The sequence below is a fragment of the Nerophis ophidion genome, linkage group LG20, assembly GCF_033978795.1.
Source record: "Nerophis ophidion isolate RoL-2023_Sa linkage group LG20, RoL_Noph_v1.0, whole genome shotgun sequence".
NCBI classification, from domain to species: Eukaryota; Metazoa; Chordata; class Actinopteri; order Syngnathiformes; family Syngnathidae; genus Nerophis; species Nerophis ophidion.
The window spans coordinates 38996421-39022652 of NC_084630.1; the positions used below are offsets into that span (position 1 = coordinate 38996421).

Here is a 26232-nt window from a genome sequence, read left to right on the forward strand (position 1 = left end):
GCTGCTGTGACCTAGATTACCGTAATAACTCCTATAACACTCAAAAGTGCAGATTTCAACCATTGAACTACTTTCTATAGTTCAAAACTCACAGTCATCGGTGTAGTACCGAATATGATTCATTAGTATCGCGGTACTATACTAATATTGGTATACCGTACAACCCTAGTAGAGTGGTGCTTTATCAGTACCAGTATAATGTACAACCCTAATGCATACTAAATGAGTAGAATTGTTAGACACTTTTACGAACCGTCATTAGAAACATACAATTCAACCATTGTTTAATCCCCAGCTTGGTTCGTAACGATCTGGCTCAGATCGGTAAATCCCAAAAGGACAAGAGGACTTTGATCGCAAATACGGTGTTAGCTTTCACTGCTATGCTGATGACACCCAACTCTACATGCCCCTAAAGATGACCAACACGCCGGATTGTAGTCAGCTGGAGGCGTGTCTTAATGAAATTAAACAATGGATGTCCGCTAACTTTTTGCAACTCAACGCCAAAAAAACGGAAATGCTGATTATCGGTCCTGCTAGACACCGAACTCTATTTAATAATACAACTTTAACATTTGACAACCAAACAATTAAACAAGGCGACACAAGGCGATGTCCCACTGGGTGTGAGTTTTCCTTGCCCTTATTTGGGCCTACCGAGGATGTCGTAGTGGTTTGTGCAGCCCTTTGAGACACTAGTGATTTAGGGCTATATAAGTAAACATTGATTGATTGATTGATTAATCAAAAACAAATCGGCCTAGTGGTTAGAGTGTCCGCCCTGAGATGGGTAGGTTGTGAGTTCAAACCCCGGCCGAGTCATACCAAAGACTATAAAAATAAGAGTCATTACCTCCCTGCTTGGCACTCAGCATCAAGGGTTGGAATTGGGGGTTAAATCAACAAAAATGATTCCCGGGCGCGGCCACCGATGCTGCTCACTGCTCCCCTCACCTCGCAGGGGGTAAACAAGGGTGATGGGTCAAATGCAGAGAATAATTTCGCCACACCTAGTGTGTGTGTGTGACAATCATTGCTACTTTAACTTTAACTTTATAACTGACCCACGGTCCTTCTCCCCCGTGTTCGCAGGTATCGAGCGGTCGCATCTTGGAGCAGAGTGCAGGGCGTCGGCATTCCGCTCCTCACCGTCCTGGAAATCGTCTCCGTCTGGCTTTTGTCGCTCATCCTGGCCATCCCGGAGGCCATCGGCTTCGACATGGTCAGCTTCAACTACAGGAACGAGAGCATCCGCACCTGCATGCTGTACCCTAAGTCCGACTTCATGATGGTACGTACTCGCCCTCGCCCCGTTCTGTCGTCTAGGGACAAGAACTGTACTTTTTTTTTACATTAATGGACTAAAATGCGTAAGAGCTACTAATTCTGCTATAAGTACTAACTCACAGGTGTCAAACTCAAGGCCCGGTGGCCAGATCTGGCCCACTGCATCGTTTTATGTGGTTCACAAACACCTGAAAATATGTGTTGATAAACAACCTTATATTTTTTTTTTTTACATTTTGACAGAAACATTTTTTTATGTACGGCATCAAATTGCAGACATTTTCTAAAGGCTTAGTGGCGACAGCACCTTTTAGCTCTTATTTCCAAAATTGTGTACACTACTGAATTGGGGTCTTATGGCCACTTATGTGGACACTTATACTGCCATCTGGTGGTGTCAGAAGAGTATAACATACAATGGAATTTGGGAGAGGGGGGTGTATAAAAATATGAATTAGCATGTCACTAAACATGAAGTACACGTTTGTGTACTTATGGACTAAGTACATCATATCAAAAGATGATTCTTAGTTTTTATTCCAATTAGGGTCCAATAAGTCCAAATAGCAAAGAGAAATAAAAAAAAGGCTTGTAAACAAACAGCTTGGGTCTTAAGAGGCTAATAGTATCCAAAGGCAGCACGGTGGAACAGGTGTTAGTGCATGTGCCTCACAGTACGAAGGTCCCGAGTTCAATCAGGGATCTTTCTGTGTGGAGTTTGCATGTTCTCCCCGTGACTGCGTGGGTTCCCTCCTGGTACTCCGGCTTCCTCCCACCTCCAAAGACATGCACCTGGGGATAGGCCCCGTCCCCTCCAAAGATATGCACTCGGGGATAGGCCCCTCCCACCTTCAAAGACATGCACCTGGGGATAGTCCCCTCCCACCTCCAAAGATATGCACCTGGGGATAGGCCCCTCCCACCTCCAAAGGCATGCACCTGGGGATAGGCCCCTCCCACTTCCAAAGGCATGCACCTGGGGATAGGCCCCTCCCACCTCCAAAGACATGCACCTGGGGATAGGCCCCTCCCACCACCAAAGACATGCACCTGGGGAAAGGCCCCTCCCACCACCAAAGACATGCACCTGGGGAAAGGCCCCTCCACCCTCCAAAGATATGCACCTGCGGATAGGCCCCTCCCACTTCCAAAGACATGCACCTGGGGATAGGCCCCTCCACCCTCCAAAGATATGCACCTGCGGATAGGCCCCTCCCACTTCCAAAGACATGCACCTGGGGATAGGTTGATTGGCAACACTAAATGGTCCCTAGTGTCTGTCTGTGTTGGCCCTGCGGTGAGGTGGCGACTTGACCAAGGTGTACCCCGCCTTCCGCTCGAATGCAGCTGTGATAGGCTCCAGCAACCCCTGCCCCCCACAACCCCCCACCCCCGTCGAAAGGGACAAGTGGTAGAAAATGGATGGATGGATGGAATAGTATCCAATATTGCAACATATTTTTTGTCAGAATAAAAATAAATACTTCAAAATCTGTTTGATATCTGATTACAAAAGGAAGCTATCCGTTGAATTGTCGATGTAAACATTTTAAATAGATTTTACGGTGGTCTTTACAGCATATTACTAGAAATGAAAAAAAATATCTATGTATATTTTTTATAATAAAAGTCTCTCATTTTAGTTGCCGGTTTTTGTTGTTGTTTTTACGGTGTGGCATCGCACATGGAAAACATAAAATTACGGTAAAAAACAGAATTAAAAGTTTTTATTTTTCCATTTGCTGTAAAAAGACTGTATATTTCACAATAAATTTATTGTGAATGAGTTGCCATTTTTCCTGTAAAATCTACAGGGTTTTTTTCTCCTGTGTACATAAAAAATATTTTCAATAATCTAATGCATAATTCATCATTTTTGCCGTTTTGCTGGAAGTGGCCCTCAATGAAAACCAGTTTGACACGGCTGTCCTAACTGGGAAGACATCTAAAGCCTCTCCGACCCTCGGTTTTGGCCTCTCTTCTCCGCGTCCTTAAAGAACATCATTGATTACAGGCCAACTGCAATTACCGAGACCTGCAGCTACAAAGCTGAAACCCGAGGCCACATGTGCGGATCATAATGGAGTAATCAGTCTCAGACCTGAGGAAAAACATACTTAAGTCTCAATCCAGCAAGACTAATAACACTGTTATGACCCAATTGTTGTCTTTGACCATGCATTAGTGTTCTAAGGAATCATTAGGAAGTAGAGATCGACCGATACAGGTTTTTTTAAGGCCGAAACTAATAATTAGTAGCCATGTAGGCCGATATTAATTTAAAGTAAAAGTCATTTTAACCTGAACAGTATACGCCAGTAAACAATGGGAAAAGACTTTAAAGGCCTACTGAAATGAGATTTTTGTATTTAAACGGGGATAGCAGGTCCATTCTATGTGTCATACTTGATCATTTCACGATATTGCCATATTTTTGCTGAAAGGATTTAGTAGAGAACATCCACGATAAAGTTTGCAACTTTTGGTTGCTAATAAAAAAGCCTTGCCTGTACCGGAAGTAGCGGACGATGTGCGCGTGACGTCACGGGTTGTGGAGCTCCTCACATCTGAACATTGTTGACAATCATTGCCTCCAGCAGCAAGAGCTATTTGGACCGATAAAGCGACGATTTCCCCATTAATCTGAGCGAGGATGAAAGATTCGTGGATGAGGAAAGTTAGAGTGAAGCACTAAAAAAAAAAAAAAAAAAAAAAAAAAGGCGACTGCTCCAGGCAGCGGCAGTGGGAGCATTTCCGATTTGATTAGACACATTTACTAAGATAATTCTGGAAAATCCCTTATCTGCTTATTGTGTTACTAGTGTTTTAGCGAGATTACAAAGTCATACCTGAAAGTCGGATGGCTGCGGTGAACGCCAGTGTCTCTGAAAGAAGCCGAGGAGCCAAGATCACAGCTGCCTTTTTTACAGCTGCAGGAGGAGGTAGCATAATCAACTGAAGTCTCCGGTAAGAGCCGACTTAATATCACAATTTTCCCATCCAAAAACTTGCTGGTTGACGTAGAGAAACATGTTCGCTTGACCGCTCTGTGTTAAAGCTTCACAACAAACAAAGAAACAGCGGCTGTGTTTCGGTGCCAAAGGCAGCTGCAATCCACCGCTTTCCACCAACAGCATTCTTCTTTGACGTCTCCATTATTAATTGATCGAATTGCAAAAGATTCAGCAACACAGATGTCCAAATTACTGTGTAATTATGCGATGAAAAGAGACGACTTTTAGCCGTAAGTGGTGCCGGGCTAATATGTCCGCTACAACCAATAACATCACAAGCACACGTCATCATTCCGCGACGTTTTCAACAAGATACTTCGCGGGAAATTTAAAATTGCAATTTAGTAAACTAAAAAGGCCGTATTGGCATGTGTTGCAATGTTAATATTTCATCATTGATATATAAACTATCAGACTGCGTGGTCGCTAGTAGTGGCTTTCAGTAGGCCTTTCAATATTGCACTTTGAGATATTTTGGGGGGAAAATGTTGCATATTTTGTGTTTTGCCATATAAAAACCGAGCTGTTTTTTTTAAAGAAGGGCCTAAAACAAACAAGCAAAACATAAACAACAACAAAACTTAAAATTGACGGATATATCTAAAGTTGATCCCGAGATTATCGTGCTAAAAGTAAACAGTACAAAAATAATTTATTTTTCAACACTTTAATGAGTAGGACAGTTTTGGATCCCCAATTATTTTAGTGTGATTCGTTTTTAAGTGTCATTGCTCATAAAGTAATAATGAATCAAAATCCAAATCCAAAATTAAGGCTCCAATTATTATATAATCTCAAATATTCCACCTAAAAAAGTTATTGGGTGAAAATATTGCATATTTTGTGTTTTTTCCATTTTTTTTTCCTAATGTTGATCTAGAGATTTAAAACTTGAATAATAATGAAAATAGTAATACTGAATAATGACACATTTTAATTTTTTTTTTTTTTTTTACCAAAACCCTTTGGGGTCCCTGGGATCATAACTGAGTGGAGGCCTAAATGTATATTTTTTATACAAATATTGTATTGGTTTTTAAAATAAAAAATATAAAAACAGCCCCCGCTTGCTTTGATTTTTCAGTGCGCGGCTCTCAGTGGAAAAAGTTTGGACACCCCTGCATTAGGAAGTTGAGATCGACAGATACGTTTTTTTGAGGCCGATATTAATTTAAGTAAAAGTCATTTTAACATGAATAGTACACGCCAGTAAACAATGGGAAAAGGCTTTAAGTTGATTATTTTTTAGCAAACGTCAGACCAGTAGCAACATTAGCCGCTAATGTTTTGGTTAATTTAACAGCATAAAAAACATGAGGGGATTTTTCTGACGAGACCCTGGTGTCGAACTCATTTTAGCTCAGGGGCCACATGGCGTTAAAATTTAAAGATAAAGACAACTTCAGATTGGTTGTTGTGTCTTACTTTGGCCAAAAATAGAACAAAACTGTCAGAATAATTGTAGCTAAGTTATCACAAAACTTTGAAATCTTTGATTACCAAGCAGAAGACTTGTAAAACTCCACTGTGTGCGATGGAAGTGAAAGGAAGGGGTCGGATTCTTTGATGTATTGTAATCCACAGGAAGATCTTGTCTTGACCAGAGATGTACAAAGCGGAGAGGAAGCAGGACCTGACGCAAGCTCCAGGCATCTTTTCTTTGAAGTGTTTTATGACCAAGGGCGGACGGCTGTTTACGACCCCCCGTCCCCTTAAAAACAGCTGTTGCCTTGTAATCAGGGAAAGTCCAAATAAAAGAGGAGGCGTGCAAAAATTTTGTCAGAGCGTGGTGGAAGACCGTACAAAGAGTACAGCCCGGACGTTTCTCCTCAATGAGATGAATTGATTTCTGTCTCTGTTTAATTCCTTGCTTCTTGTCAGTTTAATAGTTGTCATCGGTGTTGCCTTCATTATAACACTTATATAAGACTTTTTAAGTAATTTTGATAGTAGGCTAATATAGCTAATATAGACATTTATATCATGTGTTGCCTTCATCATAACATTTACATCAGACTTTTTAAGTCATTTTGATAGTAGGCTAATATAAACATTTACATCATGTGTCGCCTTCATTATAACACTTATATAAGACTTTTAAAGTCATTCTGATAGTAGGCTAATATAGCTAATATAAACACTTACATCATGTGTTGTCTTCATTATAACACTTATTAGACTTTTAAAAAGTCATTTTGATAGTAGGCTAATATAAACACTTACATCATGTGTTGCCTTCATTATAACACTTATATAAGACTTTTTAAGTCATTTTGATAGTAGGCTAATATAGACACTTACATCATGTGTTGTCTTCATTATATCACTTATTAGACTTTTAAAAAGTCATTTTGATAGTAGGCTAATATAAACACTTACATCATGTGTTGCCTTCATTATAACACTTATATAAGACTTTTTAAGTCATTTTGATAGTAGGCTAATATAGACACTTACATCATGTGTTGCCTTCATTATAACACTTGTATAAGACTTTTTAAGCCATTTTGATAGTAGGCTAATATAGACACTTACATCATGTGTTGCCTTCATTATAACACTTATAAAAGATGGTAGGCTATTATAGCTAATATAGACACTTACATCATGTGTTGTCTATATTATAATAACACTTATACACTACTTTTTAAGTCATTTTGATAGTAGGCTATTATAGCTAATATAGACACTTACATCATGTGTTGCCTTCATTATAACACTTATATAAGACTTTTAAAGTAATTTGGATAGTAGGCTAATATAGACACTTACATCCTGTGTGGTCTTCATTATAACACTTATATTAGACTTTTAAAAAGTCATTTTGATAGTAGGCTAATATAGACACTTACATCATGTGTTGTCTTCATTATAACACTTATATAAGACTTTTTAAGTCATTTTGATAGTAGGCCAATATAGACACATATCATGTGTTGTCTTCATTATAACACTTATATAAGACTGTTTAAGTCGATTTGATAGTAGGCTAATATAGCTAATATAGACACATCATGTGTTGTCTTCATTATAATAACACTTATACATTACTTTTTAAGTCATTTTGATAGTAGGCTATTATAGCTAATATAGACACTTACATCATGTGTTGCCTTCATTATAACACTTGTATAAGACTTTTTAAGCCATTTTGATAGTAGGCTAATATAGACACTTACATCATGTGTTGCCTTCATTATAACACTTGTATAAGACTTTTTAAGTCATTTTGATAGTAGGCTAATATAGACACTTACATCATGTGTTGTCTTCATTATAACACTTATATAAGACTTTTTAAGTCGATTTGATAGTAGGCTAATATAGCTAATATAGAAACATGTGTTGTCTTCATTATAATAACACTTATACACTACTTTTTAAGTCATTTTGATAGTAGGCTATTATAGCTAATATAGACACTTACATCATGTGTTGTCTATATTATAATAACACTTATACACTACATTTTAAGTCATTTTGATAGTAGGCTATTATAGCTAATATAGACACTTACATCATGTGTTGCCTTCATTATAACACTTGTATAAAACTTTTTAAGCCATTTTGATAGTAGGCTAATATAGACACTTACATCATGTGTTGCTTTCATTATAACACTTATATAAGACTTTTTAAGTCATTTTGATAGTAGGCTAATATAGACACTTATGTCATGTGTTGCCTTCATTATAACACTTATATAAGACTATTTAAGTCGATTTGATAGTAGGCTAATATAGACACTTACATCATGTGTTGCTTTCATTATAACACTTATATAAGACTTTTTAAGTCATTTTGATAGTAGGCTAATATAGACACTTATGTCATGTGTTGCCTTCATTATAACACTTATATAAGACTATTTAAGTCGATTTGATAGTAGGCTAATATAGCTAATATAGACATGTGTTGTCTTCATTAGAATAACACGTATACACTACTTTTTAAGTCATTTTGATAGTAGGCTATCATAGCTAATATAGACACTTACATCATGTGTTGTCTTCATTATAATAACACTTATACACTACTTTTTAAGTCATTTTGATGGTAGGCTATTATAGCTAATATAGACACTTACATCATGTGTTGCCTTCATTATAACACTTATAAAGTCATTTGGATAGTAGGCTAGTATAGACACTTACATCATGTGTTGTCTTCATTATAACACTTATATAAGACTTTTAAAGTAATTTGGATAGTAGGCTAATATAGACACTTACATCATGTGTTGCCTTCATTATAACACTTGTATAAGACTTTTTAAGCCATTTTGATAGTAGGCTAATATAGACACTTACATCATGTGTTGTCTTCATTATAACACAAATATACGACTTTTTAAGTAATTTTGATCGTAGGCTATTATAGCAATTTTAGACACTTACAACATGTGTTGCTTTCATTATAACACTTACATAAGACTTTTTAAGTCATTTTGATGGTAGGCTAGTATAGACACTTATTTCATGTGTTTTTTTTTGTTCCAAAGTGGCTTTTTCCACAACATTTTGGGTGGCCGACCCCTGGTCTAACATTTTTCACGTGTCTTCAGTTCTACAAGGAAGCAAAGGACTGGTGGCTGTTTGGCTTCTACTTCTGCATGCCGCTGATCTGCACCGCCGTCTTCTACACCTTGATGACCTATGAAATGCTCAACCACAGGAACGGCAGCCTCCGCATCGCCCTGACCGAGCACCTCAAACAGGTTGGACCATAAACCCCCTCACCCCCCGACTTCTAAAAGCCTTCAGGCATCACAACCTTTTGGCCTGGACTACTTAGGACTTTTGACCCCAGAATCCTACAATTTCCAAGACTCCTAGATCCTTGGCCCACTTAAAAAGGTGACGTTTTAGTTGTTTTAGTGAGGATTAGAGCTTTAATCATTCAATCAATGTTTATCAATCAATGTTTACTTATATAGCCCTAAATCACTAGTGTCTCAAAGGGCTGCACAAACCACTACGACATCCTCGGTAGGCCCACATAAGGGCAAGGAAAACTCACACCCAGTGGGACGTCGGTGACAATGATGACTATGAGAAACCTTGGAGAGGAGGAAAGCAATGGATGTCGAGCGGGTCTAACATGATACTGTGAAAGTTCAATCCATAATGGATCCAACAGTCGCGAGAGTCCAGTCCAAAGTGGATCCAACACAGCAGCGAGAGTCCCGTTCACAGCGGAGCCAGCATGAAACCATCCCAAGCGGAGGCGGATCAGCAGCGCTTTGTTATTAAAATTAATTACTTAATTAACAAGTTTTTTTTTACTGATTTTCATATCCAATGTTTCATTTACTCTATAAAAGAAAAACAGTCATTTTGTGAAAAAGGTAGTACTGTCACGAAAACAGAGTTGTAATAGGACAAACAAACAATTTTGTATTTTGGATATACAACATGACATGCACAGTAAGTCGCAGTAACTCTTTGCTGTCGTCCAGCATTCTGTTTTTGTTTACTTTGTTGCCGGTTCAGTTTTAGTCTCGTTCTGCATAGCCTTCCCTAAGCTTCAATGCCTTTTCTTAGAGGCACTCACTTTTTGGTTTTTACCTGCACGCTGCCTCCCGCTGTTTCCCACATCTACAAAGCAATTACCTACCGGCTGCCACCTACTGATATGGAAGAGTATTACACGGTTACTCTGTCGAGCTCTAGACACTCTACAACAACACAATTGCAGACTATAATTAATGGTTTGCAAAAAAAGATTTTTTAACCCAAATACCGTATTTCCTTGAATTGCCGCCGGGTATATAGTATGCACCTGCCTAGAATTACTCCCGGGTCAAACTCGTTTGGCAAAATAATTAGCGCATACTTAGCACTACCGCCGGCTCAGGATTAACGCCGGGTCAAACTCGTTTTGCAAAATATTATTTTTATTAGCGCATGTCTAGAATTTCCGCCGGGTCAAACTCGTTTCGCCAAATAATTAGCGCATGTCTAGAATTTCCACCGGGTCAAACTCGTCACGTCACGAGTGACACTTCACCTGTCATCATTTTCAAAATGGAGGAGGCTGATTTCAATCATTTGAAATGGCATAAAGGGAAGAAGATTAAGAGCTATTCAGTAGGATTTAAGGTCCAAGCTATTGAATATGCTAAAAAGAACAGTAAGCAGCTACGTTTTATTAATATACCGTAGCTGCGTGTGTCAAATATGAGTCATTAAATGACTCCCGCCTCCTGGTGGTAGAGGGCGCTAGTGATCCTTCTTGCGACTACTCGGCTGCAGAAGAAGTGACAACAAGCAGCAAGAGTGAGCAGCCATCCTTTATTTTTTCCTCTCGCTTGCACTTTTAACATGGAGGATTACATATCTAAAATAAAACAGTTTTCTAAACTGGACTTTCAATCGAAGCAGGAGGTAATAAAGGAAGATCTCCATCGAGACAGAGAGACTTTTAAAACTGAAGAAAGATAAGGAAGACTTCTATAAACAAGTTATCGATGCTTTTGATCAGAAGGAGCTGCGCATGGACTTCATTTATAAGTAAAGGTAAGACCATAATAACGTTTTTTTGTATTAAATGTGCTTTTCATGAGAGTATCCTTACATCACACTCAAATTTATAAGCGCAGGCCTGAATTTACCGCATGCCTTTGGTAAACGCCGGAGTGAGAAGAGGTTTTAAATTCATTAGCGCCCCGGCGGCAATTCAAGGAAATACGGTAGGTGAAATAAGATCTCCCACGGCACACCAGACTGTATCTCACAGTACACTAGTGTGCCGCGGCACAATGGTTGAAAAACACTGCCCTGTATGACAGTATAGATTTTTTTTGTACATTTACTAGTTGCGGTAACGTTGCTTTTATGTGGATCAGTTAAAAACCAAATCAGACCATTTTTTTGGCTTAGTTTGCGTGGTTGGGTTTGTTTGGTCCGCGCTGGAGTTGGAAATCCACGCTAACGCCCGAACAAGGAAAATGCACCAAAAAAGAAAAGTGTCAAAGTTTAATTAACGTCATGATTTGTGCCTTTTCCTGTAGAGAAGGGAAGTGGCCAAGGCCGTCTTCTGCCTGGTCCTCATATTCGCCCTCTGCTGGTTCCCACTTCACCTCAGCAGGATCCTGAAGAAGACGGTCTACGCCCAGAACGACGTGACGCGCTGCGATCTGCTCAAGTGAGTCCGAGGACGCGGGGGGGGCGGGGCTTATGTTGACATTTTCTACACGCCGACGAGCATTATTGTATTTTCAGCTTCCTGTTGGTGCTGGATTACTTCAGCATCAACCTGGCCACCGTCAACTCCTGCATCAATCCCATCATCCTCTACTTTGTCAGCAAAAAGTTCAAAAACTGCTTCAAGGTAAACTACTTCCTCTAACAGACGGTCAATGCCGGGACATTTTAACGATAACAACATATTTTACGTGCTGTGTACACTAAACTGCAGACTCATCTTCATGTTCATTCATTTTGTTTCCAACATTTACAGAATGTTCATATTTTTCCATAAAAATCCTAATTTTATGAATTCAACTTTGTTCTTTTAAAATAAAATTCTCCGTAAATCTGATTTTACATGGATTATGACATTTTAGCAAATTTATTTTTCACGTAAAATTGCAACTTGGTCTTAATTATGACTTAAATGTGCGGCTATTATTTTAAATCATAGTATTGGGCAAATAAAGTACTTTTTTTCGGAAAATAAATTGCATGAACGACAACATTATTTCAATGAGAATACCAAAATCCCTTAAAAACGTAACAAGACTTCTATACACATTTACGCTCCAACAATTAGAACTTTATTCTGGTAGTTACAACTTAAGTGCTGTACTAAATTTTTACCTTTTTTTTTTTTTTTTTAATCAAAGTATTTTGCAAATAAAGTACTTAAAAAAAGTTGCACAATGGACAAGGTAATTTTAATGAATGCCCAAAAAAAACTTAAAAATGTAACACAGGTACTATATACTTTTATGCTCCTACAATTATAACTTAATTCTTGTAAATTAAAATTCCCTGTACATCTTATTTTACGTGGATTATGACATTTTAGCAAATTTATTTTTCACGTAAAATTGCAACTTGGTCTTAATTACGACTTAAATGTGCGGCAATTATTTTAAATCATAGTATTGGGCAAATAAAGTACTTTATTTTGGAAAATAAATTGCATGAACAACAACATTATTTCAATGAGAATACCAAAATCCCTTAAAAACGTAACAAGACTTCTATACACATTTACGCTCCAACAATTAGAACTTTATTCTGGTAGTTACAACTTAAGTGCTGAACTAAATTTTTACCTTTTTTTTTTTTTTTTTTTTAATCAATGTATTTTGCAAATAAAGTACTTAAAAAAAGTTGCACAATGGACAAGGTAATTTTAATGAATGCCAAAAAAAACCTTAAAAATGTGACACAGGTACTATATACTTTTATGCTCCTACAATTATAACTTAATTCTTGTAAATTAAAATTCCCTGTACATCTTATTTTACGTGGATTATGACATTTTAGTAAATTTATTTTTCACGTAAAATTGCAACTTGGTCTTAATTACGACTTAAATGTGCGGCTATTATTTTAAATCATAGTATTTGGCAAATAAAGTCCTTTTTTTCGGAAAATAAATTGCATGAACGACAACATTATTTCAATGAGAATACCAAAATCCCTTAAAAACGTAACAAGACTTCTATACACATTTACGCTCCAACAATTAGAACTTTATTCTTGTAGTTACAACTTAAGTGCTGTACTAAATTTTTACCAATTTTTTTTTTTTTTTAATCAAAGTATTTTGCAAATAAAGTACTTAAAAAAAGTTGCACAATGGACAAGGTAATTTTAATGAATGCCCAAAAAAACCCTTAAAAATGTGACACAGGTACTATATACTTTTATGCTCCTACAATTATAACTTAATTCTTGTAAATTAAAATTCCCTGTACATCTTATTTTACGTGGATTATGACATTTTAGTAAATTTATTTTTCACGTAAAATTGCAACTTGGTCTTAATTACGACTTAAATGTGCGGCAATTATTTTAAAATCATAGAATTGGGCAAATAAAGTACTTTATTTTGGAAAATAAATTGCATGAACGACAACATTATTTCAATGAGAATACCAAAATCCCTTAAAAACGTAACAAGACTTCTATACACATTTATGCTCCAACAATTAGAACTTTATTCTGGTAGTTACAACTTAAGTGCTGTACTAAATTTTTACCTTTTTTTTTTTTTTTTTTTAATCAAAGTATTTTGCAAATAAAGTACTTAAAAAAAGTTGCACAATGGACAAGGTAATTTTAATGAATGCCAAAAAAACCCTTAAAAATGTGACACAGGTACTATATATACTTTTATGCTCCTACGATTATAACTTAATTCTTGTAAATTAAAATTCCCTGTACATCTTATTTTACGTGGATTATGACATTTTAGTAAATTTATTTTTCACGTAAAATTGCAACTTGGTCCTTATTACGACTTAAATGTGCCGCTATTATTTTAAATCATAGTATTTGGCAAATAAAGTACTTTTTTTCGGAAAATTAATTGCATGAACGACAACATTATTTCAATGAGAATACCAAAATCCCTTAAAAACGTAACAAGACTTCTATACACATTTACGCTCCAACAATTAGAACTTTATTCTGGTAGTTACAACTTAAGTGCTATACTAAATTTTTACCAATTTTTTTTTTTTTTTTAATCAAAGTATTTTGCAAATAAAGTACTTAAAAAAAGTTGCACAATGGACAAGGTAATTTTAATGAATGCCAAAAAAAACCCTTAAAAATGTAACACAGGTACTATATACTTTTATGCTCCTACAATTATAACTTAATTCTTGTAAATTAAAATTCCCTGTACATCTTATTTTACGTGGATTATGACATTTTAGCAAATTTATTTTTCACGTAAAATTGCAACTTGGTCCTTATTACGACTTAAATGCGCGGCAATTATTTTAAATCATAGTATTTGGCAAATAAAGTACTTTTTTTCGGAAAATAAATTGCATGAACGACAACATTATTTCAATGAGAATACCAAAATCCCTTAAAAACGTAACAAGACTTCTATACACATTTATGCTCGAACAATTAGAACTTTATTCTGGTAGTTACAACTTAAGTGCTGTACTAAATTTTTATCTTTTTTTTTTTTTTTTTTAATCAAAGTATTTTGCAAATAAAGTACTTAAAAAAAGTTGCACAACGGACAAGGTAATTTTAATGAATGCCAAAAAAACCCTTAAAAATGTAATACAGGTACTATATACTTTTATGCTCCTACAATTATAACTTAATTCTTGTAAATTAAAATTCCCTGTACATCTTATTTTACGTGGATTATGACATTTTAGCACATTTATTTTTCACGTAAAATTGCAACTTGGTCTTGATTACGACTTAAATGTGCGGCAATTATTTTAAATCATAGTATTTGGCAAATAAAGTACTTTTTTTCGGAAAATAAATTGCATGAACGACAACATTATTTCAATGAGAATACCAAAATCCCTTAAAAACGTAATAAGACTTCTATACACATTTACGCTCCAACAATTAGAACTTTATTCTGGTAGTTACAACTTAAGTGCTGTACTAAATTTTTACCTTTTTTTTTTTTTTTTAATCAAAGTATTTTGCTAATAAAGTACTTAAAAAAAGTTGCACAACGGACAAGGTAATTTTAATGAATGCCAAAAAACCCTTAAAAATGTAACACAGGTACTATATACTTTTATGCTCCTACAATTATAACTTAATTCTTGTAAATTAAAATTCCCTGTACATCTTATTTTACGTGGATTATGACTTTTTAGTAAATTTATTTTTCACGTAAAAATTGCAACTTGGTCTTAATTACGACTTAAATGTGCGGCAATTATTTTAAATCATAGTATTGGGCAAATAAAGTACTTTTTTTCGGAAAATAAATTGCATGAACGACAACATTATTTCAATGAGAATACCAAAATCCCTTAAAAACGTAACAAGACTTCTATACACATTTACGCTCCAACAATTAGAACTTTATTCTGGTAGTTACAACTTAAGTGCTGAACTAAATTTTTACCAATTTTTTTTTAATCAAAGTATTTTGCAAATAAAGTACTTAAAAAAAGTTGCACAACGGACAAGGTAATTTTAATGAATGCCAAAAAAAACCCTTAAAAATGTAACACAGGTACTATATACTTTTATGCTCCTACAATTATAACTTAATTCTTGTAAATTAAAATTCCCTGTACATCTTATTTTACGTGGATTATGACATTTTAGCAAATTTATTTTTCACGTAAAATTGCAACTTGGTCTTGATTACGACTTAAATGTGCGGCAATTATTTCAAATCATAGTATTTGGCAAATAAAGTACTTTTTTTCGGAAAATAAATTGCATGAACGACATTATTTCAATGAGAATACCAAAATCCCTTAAAAACGTAACAAGACTTCTATACACATTTACGCTCCAACAAATAGAACTTTATTCTGGTAGTTACAACTTAAGTGCTGTACTAAATTTTTACCAATTTTTTTTTTTTTTTAATCAAAGTATTTTGCAAATAAAGTACTTAAAAAAAGTTGCACAATGGACAAGGTAATTTTAATGAATGCCAAAAAAAACCTTAAAAATGTGACACAGGTACTATATACTTTTATGCTCCTACAATTATAACTTAATTCTTGTAAATTAAAATTCCCTGTACATCTTATTTTACGTGGATTATGACTTTTTAGTAAATTTATTTTTCACGTAAAATTGCAACTTGGTCCTTATTACGACTTAAATGTGCCGCTATTATTTTAAATCATAGCATTTGGCAAATAAAGTACTTTTTTTCGGAAAATAAATTGCATGAACAACATTATTTCAATGAGAATACCAAAACCTCTTAAAAACGTAACAAGAGTTCTATACACATTTATGCTCTAACAATAACTTTTTTGCACTGAAATGTTTTCCACTGAATTTTGAAACAATGTATTTAAACAAACTAATATTTTGCAACCATTTTTTTCCACAATGAACTTTTCTGCACCAAATATTTTTTTTACACAAAATTTATTTTGCACTGAAATTTTTTCCACTGAATTTTGAAAATCTTTATTAAAACAAACTATTTCTGCACAATTTTTTTGTGCAAGTATTTTTTTTTTCCACAATGAATTTTTCTGCACCAAATATTTTTCTGCACTGAATTATTTTTGCACTGAATTTTTTCACACAAAATTTTTTTGCGCTGAAATTTACACTGAATTTTGAAACACTGTATTTAAACAAACTAATATTTCTGCACCATTTTTTATGCACATTATTTTTTTTCACAGTTACTTTTTCTGCACCAAATATTTTTTTGCACTGAAATTTTTTCCACTAAATTTTGAAACACTGTATTTAAACAAACACATATTTCCGCACCAATTTTTTCTGCACATATTTTTTTTCACAATGCATTTTTCTGCACCAAATATTTTTTACACGAATATTTTTTTTGCACTGAAATTTTTTCCACTGAATTTTGAAACACTATTTAAAAAAACTAATATTTCCGTACCAATTTTTCTGCACGTAATTTTTTTTTCACAATGAATTTTTCTGCACCAAATAGTTTTTTGCACTAAATTTTTTTACACTGTATTTAAACAAACACATATTTCCGCACCAATTTTTTCTGCACATATTTTTTTTCACAATGCATTTTTCTGCACCAAATATTTTTTACACGAATATTTTTTTTGCACTGAAATGTTTTCCACTGAATTTTAAAACACTGTATTTAAACAAACTAATATTTCCGCACCAATTTTTTCTGCACATATCTTTTTTTCAAAATTAATTTTTCTGCACCAAATATTTTTTTACACAAATATTTTTTTTGCAGTGAATTTTTTTCCACTGAATTTTGAAACACTGTATTTAAACAAACAAATATTTCCGCACAAATTTTTTCGGCACGTATTTGTTGTTCAGAATGAATTTTTTTACACAAATATTTTTTTGCCACTGAATTTTTTTTCCACTGGATTTTGAAACACTGTATAAAATAAACTAATATTTCTGCACGTAATTTTTTTTCACAATTAATTTTTCTGCACCAAATTTTTTTTTGCACTGAACTTTTTTTTTGCACTGAAATTTTTTCCACTGAATTTTTAAACAGTATTCAAACAAACAAATATTTCTGCACTAACTTTTTCTGCACGTAACTTTTTGAATTTTTCGGCACCAAATATTTTTTTGCACTTAATTTATTCACACAGAATTTTTTTAGCACTGAATTTTTTTTGCACTGAAATTTGAAACACTATTTAAACAAACAAACATTTCTGCACCAAATTTTTTTGCACGTAATTTTTCACAATGATTTTTTCTCCACCAAATATTTTTTCGCACTGAATTTACTTACACAGAATATTTTTAGCACTGAATTTTTTTTGCACAATTTTTTTTTGGGCACTGAAATTTTTCCACTGAATTTTTAAACAGTATTTAAACAAACAAATATTTCTGCACCAATTTTTTCTGCACGTAATTTTTGAATTTTTCGGCACCAAATATTTTTTTTGCACTGAATTTATTCACACAATTTTTTTAGCACAGAATTTTTTTTGCACTGAAATTTGAAACACTATTCAAAACAAATATATCAGCACCAAATTTGTTTGCACGTAATTTCTTTTCACAATGAATTTTTCTCCACCAAATATTTTTTTCGCACTGAATTCACTTACACAGAATATTTTTAGCACTGAATTTTTTTTTGCACATTTTTTTTTTTTGCACTGAAATTTTTTCCACTGAATTTTTAAACAGTATTTAAACAAACAAATATTTCTGCACAAATTTTTTCTGCACGTAATTTTTGAATTTTTCGGCACCAAATATTTTTTTGCACTGAATTTATTCACACAATTTTTTTAGCACTGAATTTTTTTTGCACTGAAATTTGAAACACTATTTAAACAAACAAACATTTCTGCACCAAATTTTTTTGCACGTAATTTCTTTTCACAATGAATTTTTCTCCACCAAATATTTTTTCGCACTGAATTTACTTACACAGAATATTTTTAGCACTGAATTTTATTTGCACAATTTTTTTTTGGGCACTGAAATTTTTCCACTGAATTTTTAAACAGTATTTAAACAAACAAATATTTCTGCACCAATTTTTTCTGCACGTAATTTTTGAATTTTTCGGCACCAAATATTTTTTTTGCACTGAATTTATTCACACAATTTTTTTAGCACAGAATTTTTTTTGCACTGAAATTTGAAACACTATTCAAAACAAATATATCAGCACCAAATTTGTTTGCACGTAATTTCTTTTCACAATGAATTTTTCTCCACCAAATATTTTTTTCACACTGAATTCACATACACAGAATATTTTTAGCACTGAATTTTTTTTTGCACATTTTTTTTTTTTGCACTGAAATTTTTTCCACTGAATTTTTAAACAGTATTTAAACAAACAAATATTTCTGCACAAATTTTTTCTGCACGTAATTTTTGAATTTTTCGGCTCCAAATATTTTTTTGCACTGAATTTATTCACACAATTTTTTTAGCACTGAATTTTTTTTGCACTGAAATTTGAAACACTATTTAAACAAACAAACATTTCTGCACCGAATTTTTTTGCACGTAATTTCTTTTCACAATGAATTTTTCTCCACCAAATATTTTTTCGCACTGAATTTACTTACACAGAATATTTTTAGCACCGAATTTTCTTTTGCACAAATTTTTTTTTGGCACTGAAATTTTTTCCACTGAATTTTTAAACAAACAAATATTTCTGCACAAATTTTTTCTGCACGTAATTTTTGAATTTTTTGGCACCAAATATTTTTTTGCACTGAATTTATTCACACAATTCTTTTAGCACTGAATTTTTTTTGCACTGAAATTTGAAACACTTTTTAAACAAACAAATATTTCAGCACCAAATTTTTTTGCACATAATTTCTTTTCACAATGAATTTTTCTCCACCAAATATTTTTTCGCACTGAATTCACTTACACAGAATATTTTTAGCACTGAATTGTTTTTTGCACAAATTTTTTTCCACTGATTTTTAAAACGCTATTTAAACACACTGAGTTTTAAAACACACACATTTACCTCAAACATTATTATCCAATGAAATTGTCAGCATTATTTGTTGTGCAAAAATTTTGTTGACACATTTTCAAATGCAAAAACTCCGGTCCATAAATAGGCTTCTGCAACAAAGACACAAATTCCCTTCCATACTAACCTAACGACCAAAACAATGCCAAAAAAACGTGACGCAACTTTACGCCCGTTTTGAAAATTTACGACCATGTTACGCCCATCCAGATGTGCACACAACAGCTAAGAGGCTAATGTGCACTCTTGGCTTTCTCGGTTCCACAGCCATGACGTTCCATGAGAAGCATGTACAGTAAGATGATTTATGAATCCACTCTGCGGTCCTAAACAGCAGAGACGTGTCTGCGGCGCGGAGATAAAACACGCCGACAACAGCACGCAGAGAAAAGCTAACCCGTGTTGTCTCCACAGTCGTGCTTGTGTTGCTGGTGCTACTCCGACAGCCAGCTGAGCAGCATCGGGCCCCTGAACGGCACCAGCATCCAGTGCAAGAGCCCCGACCCAAACAACGTGGCCACCGACCGCATCCTCAGGAAGGACAGCGACTGAGCGCGCACCAGAGGACTTTTTGCAACCGCTATAACCGCCTTAGCTCGCCTTGATTATACGCATTAATAATAGGAACAAGACCCAAGTGTTGGAAAGGAAGTGGACAAAAGGACAGCAAGACGAGGAAGAATCTCGATAAAAAAAACTGAATTCTCGCCATGATTCCAGTAAACGGCGGAGACTGTGGGAGAAAAAGCAAAACAAGCGGCAGTCAAAGGGAATGATGGGAAACAGGAAACTATAAAATAGATGCACTCCTTTATTTGCGTTCTTTGTGCAGGATCATTTTTTCCCCTGAATGTTCCAATGCTGTAAATCCATTTTCTACCGCTTGTCCCTGTCGGGTTCACAGGAGGAGCCTGTCCCAGTCGGTGCGAATCAGAGTTTTCACAAACCCGGAGGGTCAAGTCCCAAAATGTTGATTTAATACAGGGGTGTCCAAAGTGCGGCCCGGGGGCCATTTTTTTAACAGCCCCACGGCAAATTTTCAAAATACGATTGAAAAATGTTTCAAATGTAAAAAGTGATATAAAGGAGCAAACGGGTGAAATGTAACAAGAAAATGTTGCAATGTTTACTCTAATAACACAAAGCTGCCATGCAGGCTGTTTCTTTCTTTAAAAAAATAATAATAAATCAAAATCAATGTCATTATGAATTATTGACCTATTCAAGGCTCCAATTAGGTCACGTTAAATATTCCACTTTGAGATATTTTTGGGGGGAAATGTTGCATATTTTGTGTTTGCCATATAAAAAACTGAGCTGTTTTCTTTTTTTTAAGAAGGGCCTAAAACGAACAAAAAAACATAAACAATAATAAAACTTATAATTGACAGATGAATCTGAAGTTGATTTCAAGATTATTGTGTTAAAAATAGACAGTAAAAAAAATGTATATTTTCTAAAACTTTAATGAACACTTTTGGAATCCCCAATAATTTTAGTGTGATTTGTTTTTAAGTGTCATTGCTGAAAAAATAATAATTGATTAAAATCAATGGTGTCATGAGTTATTGACCTTATCAATGCTCCAATTATTATATAATATATTCGACTTAAAAATTATTGGATGAAAATATTGCATATTTTGTGATTTTTCCATAAAAAAAAGTTTTTTTGTGACAAAAAGAGCATACAACTTACATCTTTAAAGTCATTATATTGACAGATAGACCTGATGTTGATCTAGAGATATAAAACGTGAATAATAATAAAAATAATGATACTGAATAATGACACATTTTTAATATTTTTTAGACCAAAACCCTTTGGGGTCACCAGGTTCAAGCCTGAGTGGAGGCCCAAATGTATATTTTTTATACGTATATTGTATTGTTTTTTATAAGTAAATGGCCCTTGCTTGCTTTTGATTTTTCAGTGTGAGGCCCTCGGTGGAAAAAGTTTGGACACCCCTGATTTAATAGAATAGAATAGAATGCCTTCTATGGTCACTATACACATGTGCACTGAGATTAAAAGCCACTCCAGTATCGACGCGTCAACGAAACGTTCAGCGTTACGTCGATTAGCAGGTTTTAACTTTTTTCGCCGAAACTATGTGAATTTTGCCATATTTCGGAATCTTTTCACCGCAGAAATTGTACAAACCCCGTTTCCATTTGAGTTGGGAAATAGTGTTCGATGTAAATATAAACAGAATACAATGATTTGCAAATCCTTTTCAAGCCATATTCAGTTGAATATGCTACAAAGACAACATATTTGATGTTCAAACTCATAAACTTTTTTTTTTTTGTTGGAAATAATCATTAACTTTAGAATTTGAAGCCAGCAACACGTGACAAAGAAGTTGGGAAAGGTGGCAATAAATACTGATAACGTTGAGGAATGCTCATCAAACACTTATTTGGAACATCCCACAGGTGTGCAGGCTAATTGGGAACAGGTGGGTGCCATGATTGGTTATAAAATAGAAGCATTCAGTAGAAGCATTTAAGTCTCACCTTAAAACTCATTTGTATACTCTAGCCTTTAAATAGACTCCCTTTTTAGACCAGTTGATCTGCCGTTTCTTTTCTTTTTCTTCTATGTCCCACTCTCCTTTGTGGAGGGAGTCCGGTCCGATCCGGTGGCCATGTACTGCTCGCCTGTGTATCGGCTGGGGACATCTCTGCGCTGCTGATCAGCCTCCGCTTGGGATGGTTTCCTGCTGGCTCCGCTGTGAACGGGACTCTCGCTGCTGTGTTGGATCCGCTTTGGACTGGACTCTCGCGACTGTGTTGGATCCATTATGGATTGATCTTTCACAGTATCATGTTCTCATATGTTCTCATAGTCATCAGTATCATCAGTATCACGTTCTCATAGTCATTATTGTCACCGATGTCCCACTGGGTGTGAGTTTTCCTTGCCCGAGGATGTCGTAGTGGTTTGTGCAGCCCTTTGAGACACTAGTGATTTAGGGCTATATAAGTAAACATTGATTGATTGATTGATAAAAGCAGCTTCCCAAAAAATACTCAGTCTTTCACAAGAAAGGATGGGGCGAGGTACACCCCTTTGTCCACAACTGCGTGAGCAAATAGTCAAACAGTTTAAGAACAACGTTTCTCAAAGTGCAATTGCAAGAAATTTAGGGATTTCAACATCTACGCTCCATAATATCATCAAAAGGTTCAGAGAATCTGGAGAAATCACTCCACGTAAGCGGCATGGCCGGAAACCAACATTGAATGACCGTGACCTTCGATCCTTCAGACGGCACTGTATCAAAAACAGACATCAATCTCTAAAGGATATCACCACATGGGCTCAGGAACACTTCAGAAAACCACTGTCACTAAATACAGTTGGTCGCTACATCTGGAAGTGCAAGTTAAAGCTCTACTATGCAAAGCGAAAGCCATTCATCAACAACATCCAGAAACGCCTCCGGCTTCTCTGGGCCCGAGATCATCTAAGATGGACTGATGCAAAGTGGAAAAGTGTTCTGTGGTCTGACGAGTCCACATTTCAAATTGTTTTTGGAAATATTCGACATCGTGTCATCCATCCGGACCAAAGGGGAAGCGAACCATCTAGACTGTTATCGACACAAAGTTGAAAAGGCAGCATCTGTGATGGTATGGGGGTGCATTAGTGCCCAAGGCATGGGTAACTTACACATCTGTGACGGCACCATTAATGCTGAAAGGTACATACAGGTTTTGGAACAACATATGCTGCCATCTAAGCAATGTTTTAATGGACGCCCCTGCTTATTTCAGCAAGACAATGCCAAGCCACGTGTTACAACAGCGTGGCTTCGTAAAAAAAAGAGTGCGGGTACTTTCCTGGCCCGCCTGCAGTCCAGACCTGTCTCCCATGGAAAATGTGTGGCGGATTATGAAGCGTAAAATACGACAGGAGAGACCCCGGACAGTTGAAGGACTGAAGCTCTACATAAAACAAGAATGGGAAAGAATTCCACTTTCAAAGCTTCAACAATTAGTTTCCTCAGTTCCCAAACGTTTATTGAGTGTTGTTAAAAGAAAAGGTGATGTAACAGAGTGGTGAACATGCCCTTTCCCAACTACTTTGGCACGTGTTGCAGCCATGAAATTCTAAGTTAATTATTATTTGCAAAATAAAAAAATGAAGTTTATGAGTTTGAACATCAAATATGTTGTCTTTGTAATGCCTTCAACTGAATATGGGTTGAAAATGATTAGCAAATCATTGTATTCCGTTTATATTTACATCTAACATAATTTCCCAACTCATATGGAAACAGGGTTTGTACAAAAACAACCAGCGGTAGGAACTGCTAAATGTTAAAAGTCCGTATTCACATTAATACGCCATGAAAAAAACACATTTATTTTTATTCCGAATATTCATTATTTTGCTATCCCAAATTACTCGTGTTCTTACGCACAGAAAAGTGGATTGGAGAATTTGTGCAAATATATTTTATTAGATTTTACAGTTAAAATGACAAACAGTCACATCCACTCATACACACACACATACACACTTGAGGAGAGAGGTGCACATGAACTTTAACAACTCAAGGTTTACAGTACAGACATTATTAGAAAATATACCCATATATTGTATATATATATACATACACACACACATATATATATCCATACATATATATATATACATATATATCCATCCATCCCGCTGCGGCTCACGATCAGCAGGCTATCGAGATCACAGCAAAATAGATGAACATACCTCGGTATCAAGGATCCTCAGGAAGTGTTCACAAGATCACCTCCCGAGGGCCTGTCCACCGTACACACTTAGAGGGAAAAAAAAGGAAAAGTTACAGGGCTTGATCAATACAAAACAATAATCAAAAAAAAAAAAACAGAACAAAAAAGCAAGTAAACCATGACAAAACCATATCAGAAGTGACACAAGAAAAACAAATGTAGTGTTGAATCAGTACAAAAGATAATAACAATAAAAATTAAAAATAAAAAAGGAATACAACTACAAAAAAATGGCAGTTTAGTTTTCCTTTAAATGTCTATAAGTTATGCTTCAATATATGTCAGTAAAGGTTTCCAGGTTAATTCCCATTTATTCATATTTGTAGAGTTTATAAATCTTATTTTTTCAAGAGTCATTACATTCACAAGTTCATTTAACCAGTTCCTGAAGTTGGGTGCAGATAGAGTATTCCAGTCTCTGAGAATGAGTCTTTTGGCCAAAACCGTCCCAAGCAGCAACACAGTTCTAATATGTTCTGGAAGCTTTTGTGTTTCTGAAGACCACCCAAATAAGATCATATCCCTATCAGGGACAATTTTTCTCTGATATACCCCCGAGTAAAAAAAGAAAATGCTGGACCAAAATGATTGAATAATTGGACATCCCCAAAACGAGTGAGACAATGATCCTTCAGCAGATTTACATTTATCACAAAGTGGAGATGTATCCGGATAAAATTTGTGTAATAAAACTTTAGAATAGTAAAAACGATGAATCACTTTAAACTGTATGAGCCTATGTCTGCTGTTAATTGAGCATTTGTGAATTTGAGAGAGTGTCTGTTCCCATTGCTGATTGGGTATTGTTGTTCTTAGTTCCTGTTCCCATGCTCTTTTAACACTGTCTGCTGATGTCATGGACATAATGAAGCAGCTGACAAATTTAGCGATAAACTTTTTACTTGTGGGTGGTAAATTTAATAGTTCTAAAAGAGGATGTTTTTCATTTACCAGCTGAGACTTTGAAATGTTTTCTTTAATAAATGTTTTTACCTGCAAATAGCAAAACCAACTGAATTGGGACAAATTGAATTTGATTCGCAATTGCTCAAATGACACAAGACTGTCCTCGACATAAATGTCTTTTATGCATTTAATTCCATTTGAGTACCAGTCAAAAAATGTTTTATCTGTTATCGATGGAATAAATGCATGGTTGTGATATATTGGTGAATACATAGTTACATTGGAAATATTCAATTGTTTTTTAATTTGAGAAAGAATTTTGATAGAATTTCGTACTACAACACTATGACTTATTGATTTAATTGAAGAGACTGGTTTAGTAAAAAGTAACGATAGCAATGATGTATAAGGTTTCACTAATGACTGCAGTTCCAATTTCAGCCATAAGGGAGCAGAATTAAGAGATTCATTATTTGGGGACCCCATCTTCCAATAGGTCAATGCGTTCAGATTTGATGCCCAATAATAATTTTTGAACATTGGAAGACCCAGTCCTCCTTCCTCTGTAGATCTAAATAAGTGCTTTTTGGATATTCTGCGTTTTTTACATCCCCACACAAAATCTAGAACTAAAGATTCAAGTTTTTTGAAAAAATCTACAGGAATTACAATTGGTAAATTTTGAAAAAGATAAATAAATTTGGGCAGAGTGATCATTTTAATAGCATTCACCTTGCCTAACATAGAGAGAGGTAGGGTCTTCCAATACTCAATACACACTTTCAGTTTCTCAAAGGCTTCAATAAAGTTCAACTTTAGTAATGATTCATAATTTTTAGATATTTTTAAGCCAAGATAGGATATGTAATTTTCTGCGACTTTAACTGGATTTTGACTGATCTCAACGTTATCTCCTAGGAACATAAGCTCACTTTTGGACCAGTTTATTTTATAACCAGATATTCTACCAAAAGAGTCTACATATTCTAAAAGAAGTGGTAGTGCAACTTCTGGCTCAGTGAGTGTAACAAGTACATCATCTGCATAAAGGGAGATGAGACTCTCTGATGAGCCCACTGAAAATCCTTTAA

The 26232-nt window shown here is 35.0% G+C and overlaps 1 protein-coding gene across 1 annotated transcript in view; it reads left to right on the forward strand.

Moving 5' to 3' along the window:
* ednraa (endothelin receptor type Aa) overlaps positions 1 to 25419 on the forward strand; it is a 69351-nt gene extending 43932 nt beyond the window's left edge. Inside the window, exons 4-8 of the mRNA XM_061881207.1 lie at positions 1096 to 1294; positions 8869 to 9021; positions 11317 to 11450; positions 11528 to 11636; positions 19869 to 25419. Coding sequence (XP_061737191.1) covers positions 1096 to 1294; positions 8869 to 9021; positions 11317 to 11450; positions 11528 to 11636; positions 19869 to 20006 — 733 coding nt within the window. The 3' untranslated portion in view covers positions 20007 to 25419. The remainder of the gene's footprint in view (positions 1 to 1095; positions 1295 to 8868; positions 9022 to 11316; positions 11451 to 11527; positions 11637 to 19868) is intronic.
* Positions 25420 to 26232: the final 813 nt, after the last annotated feature.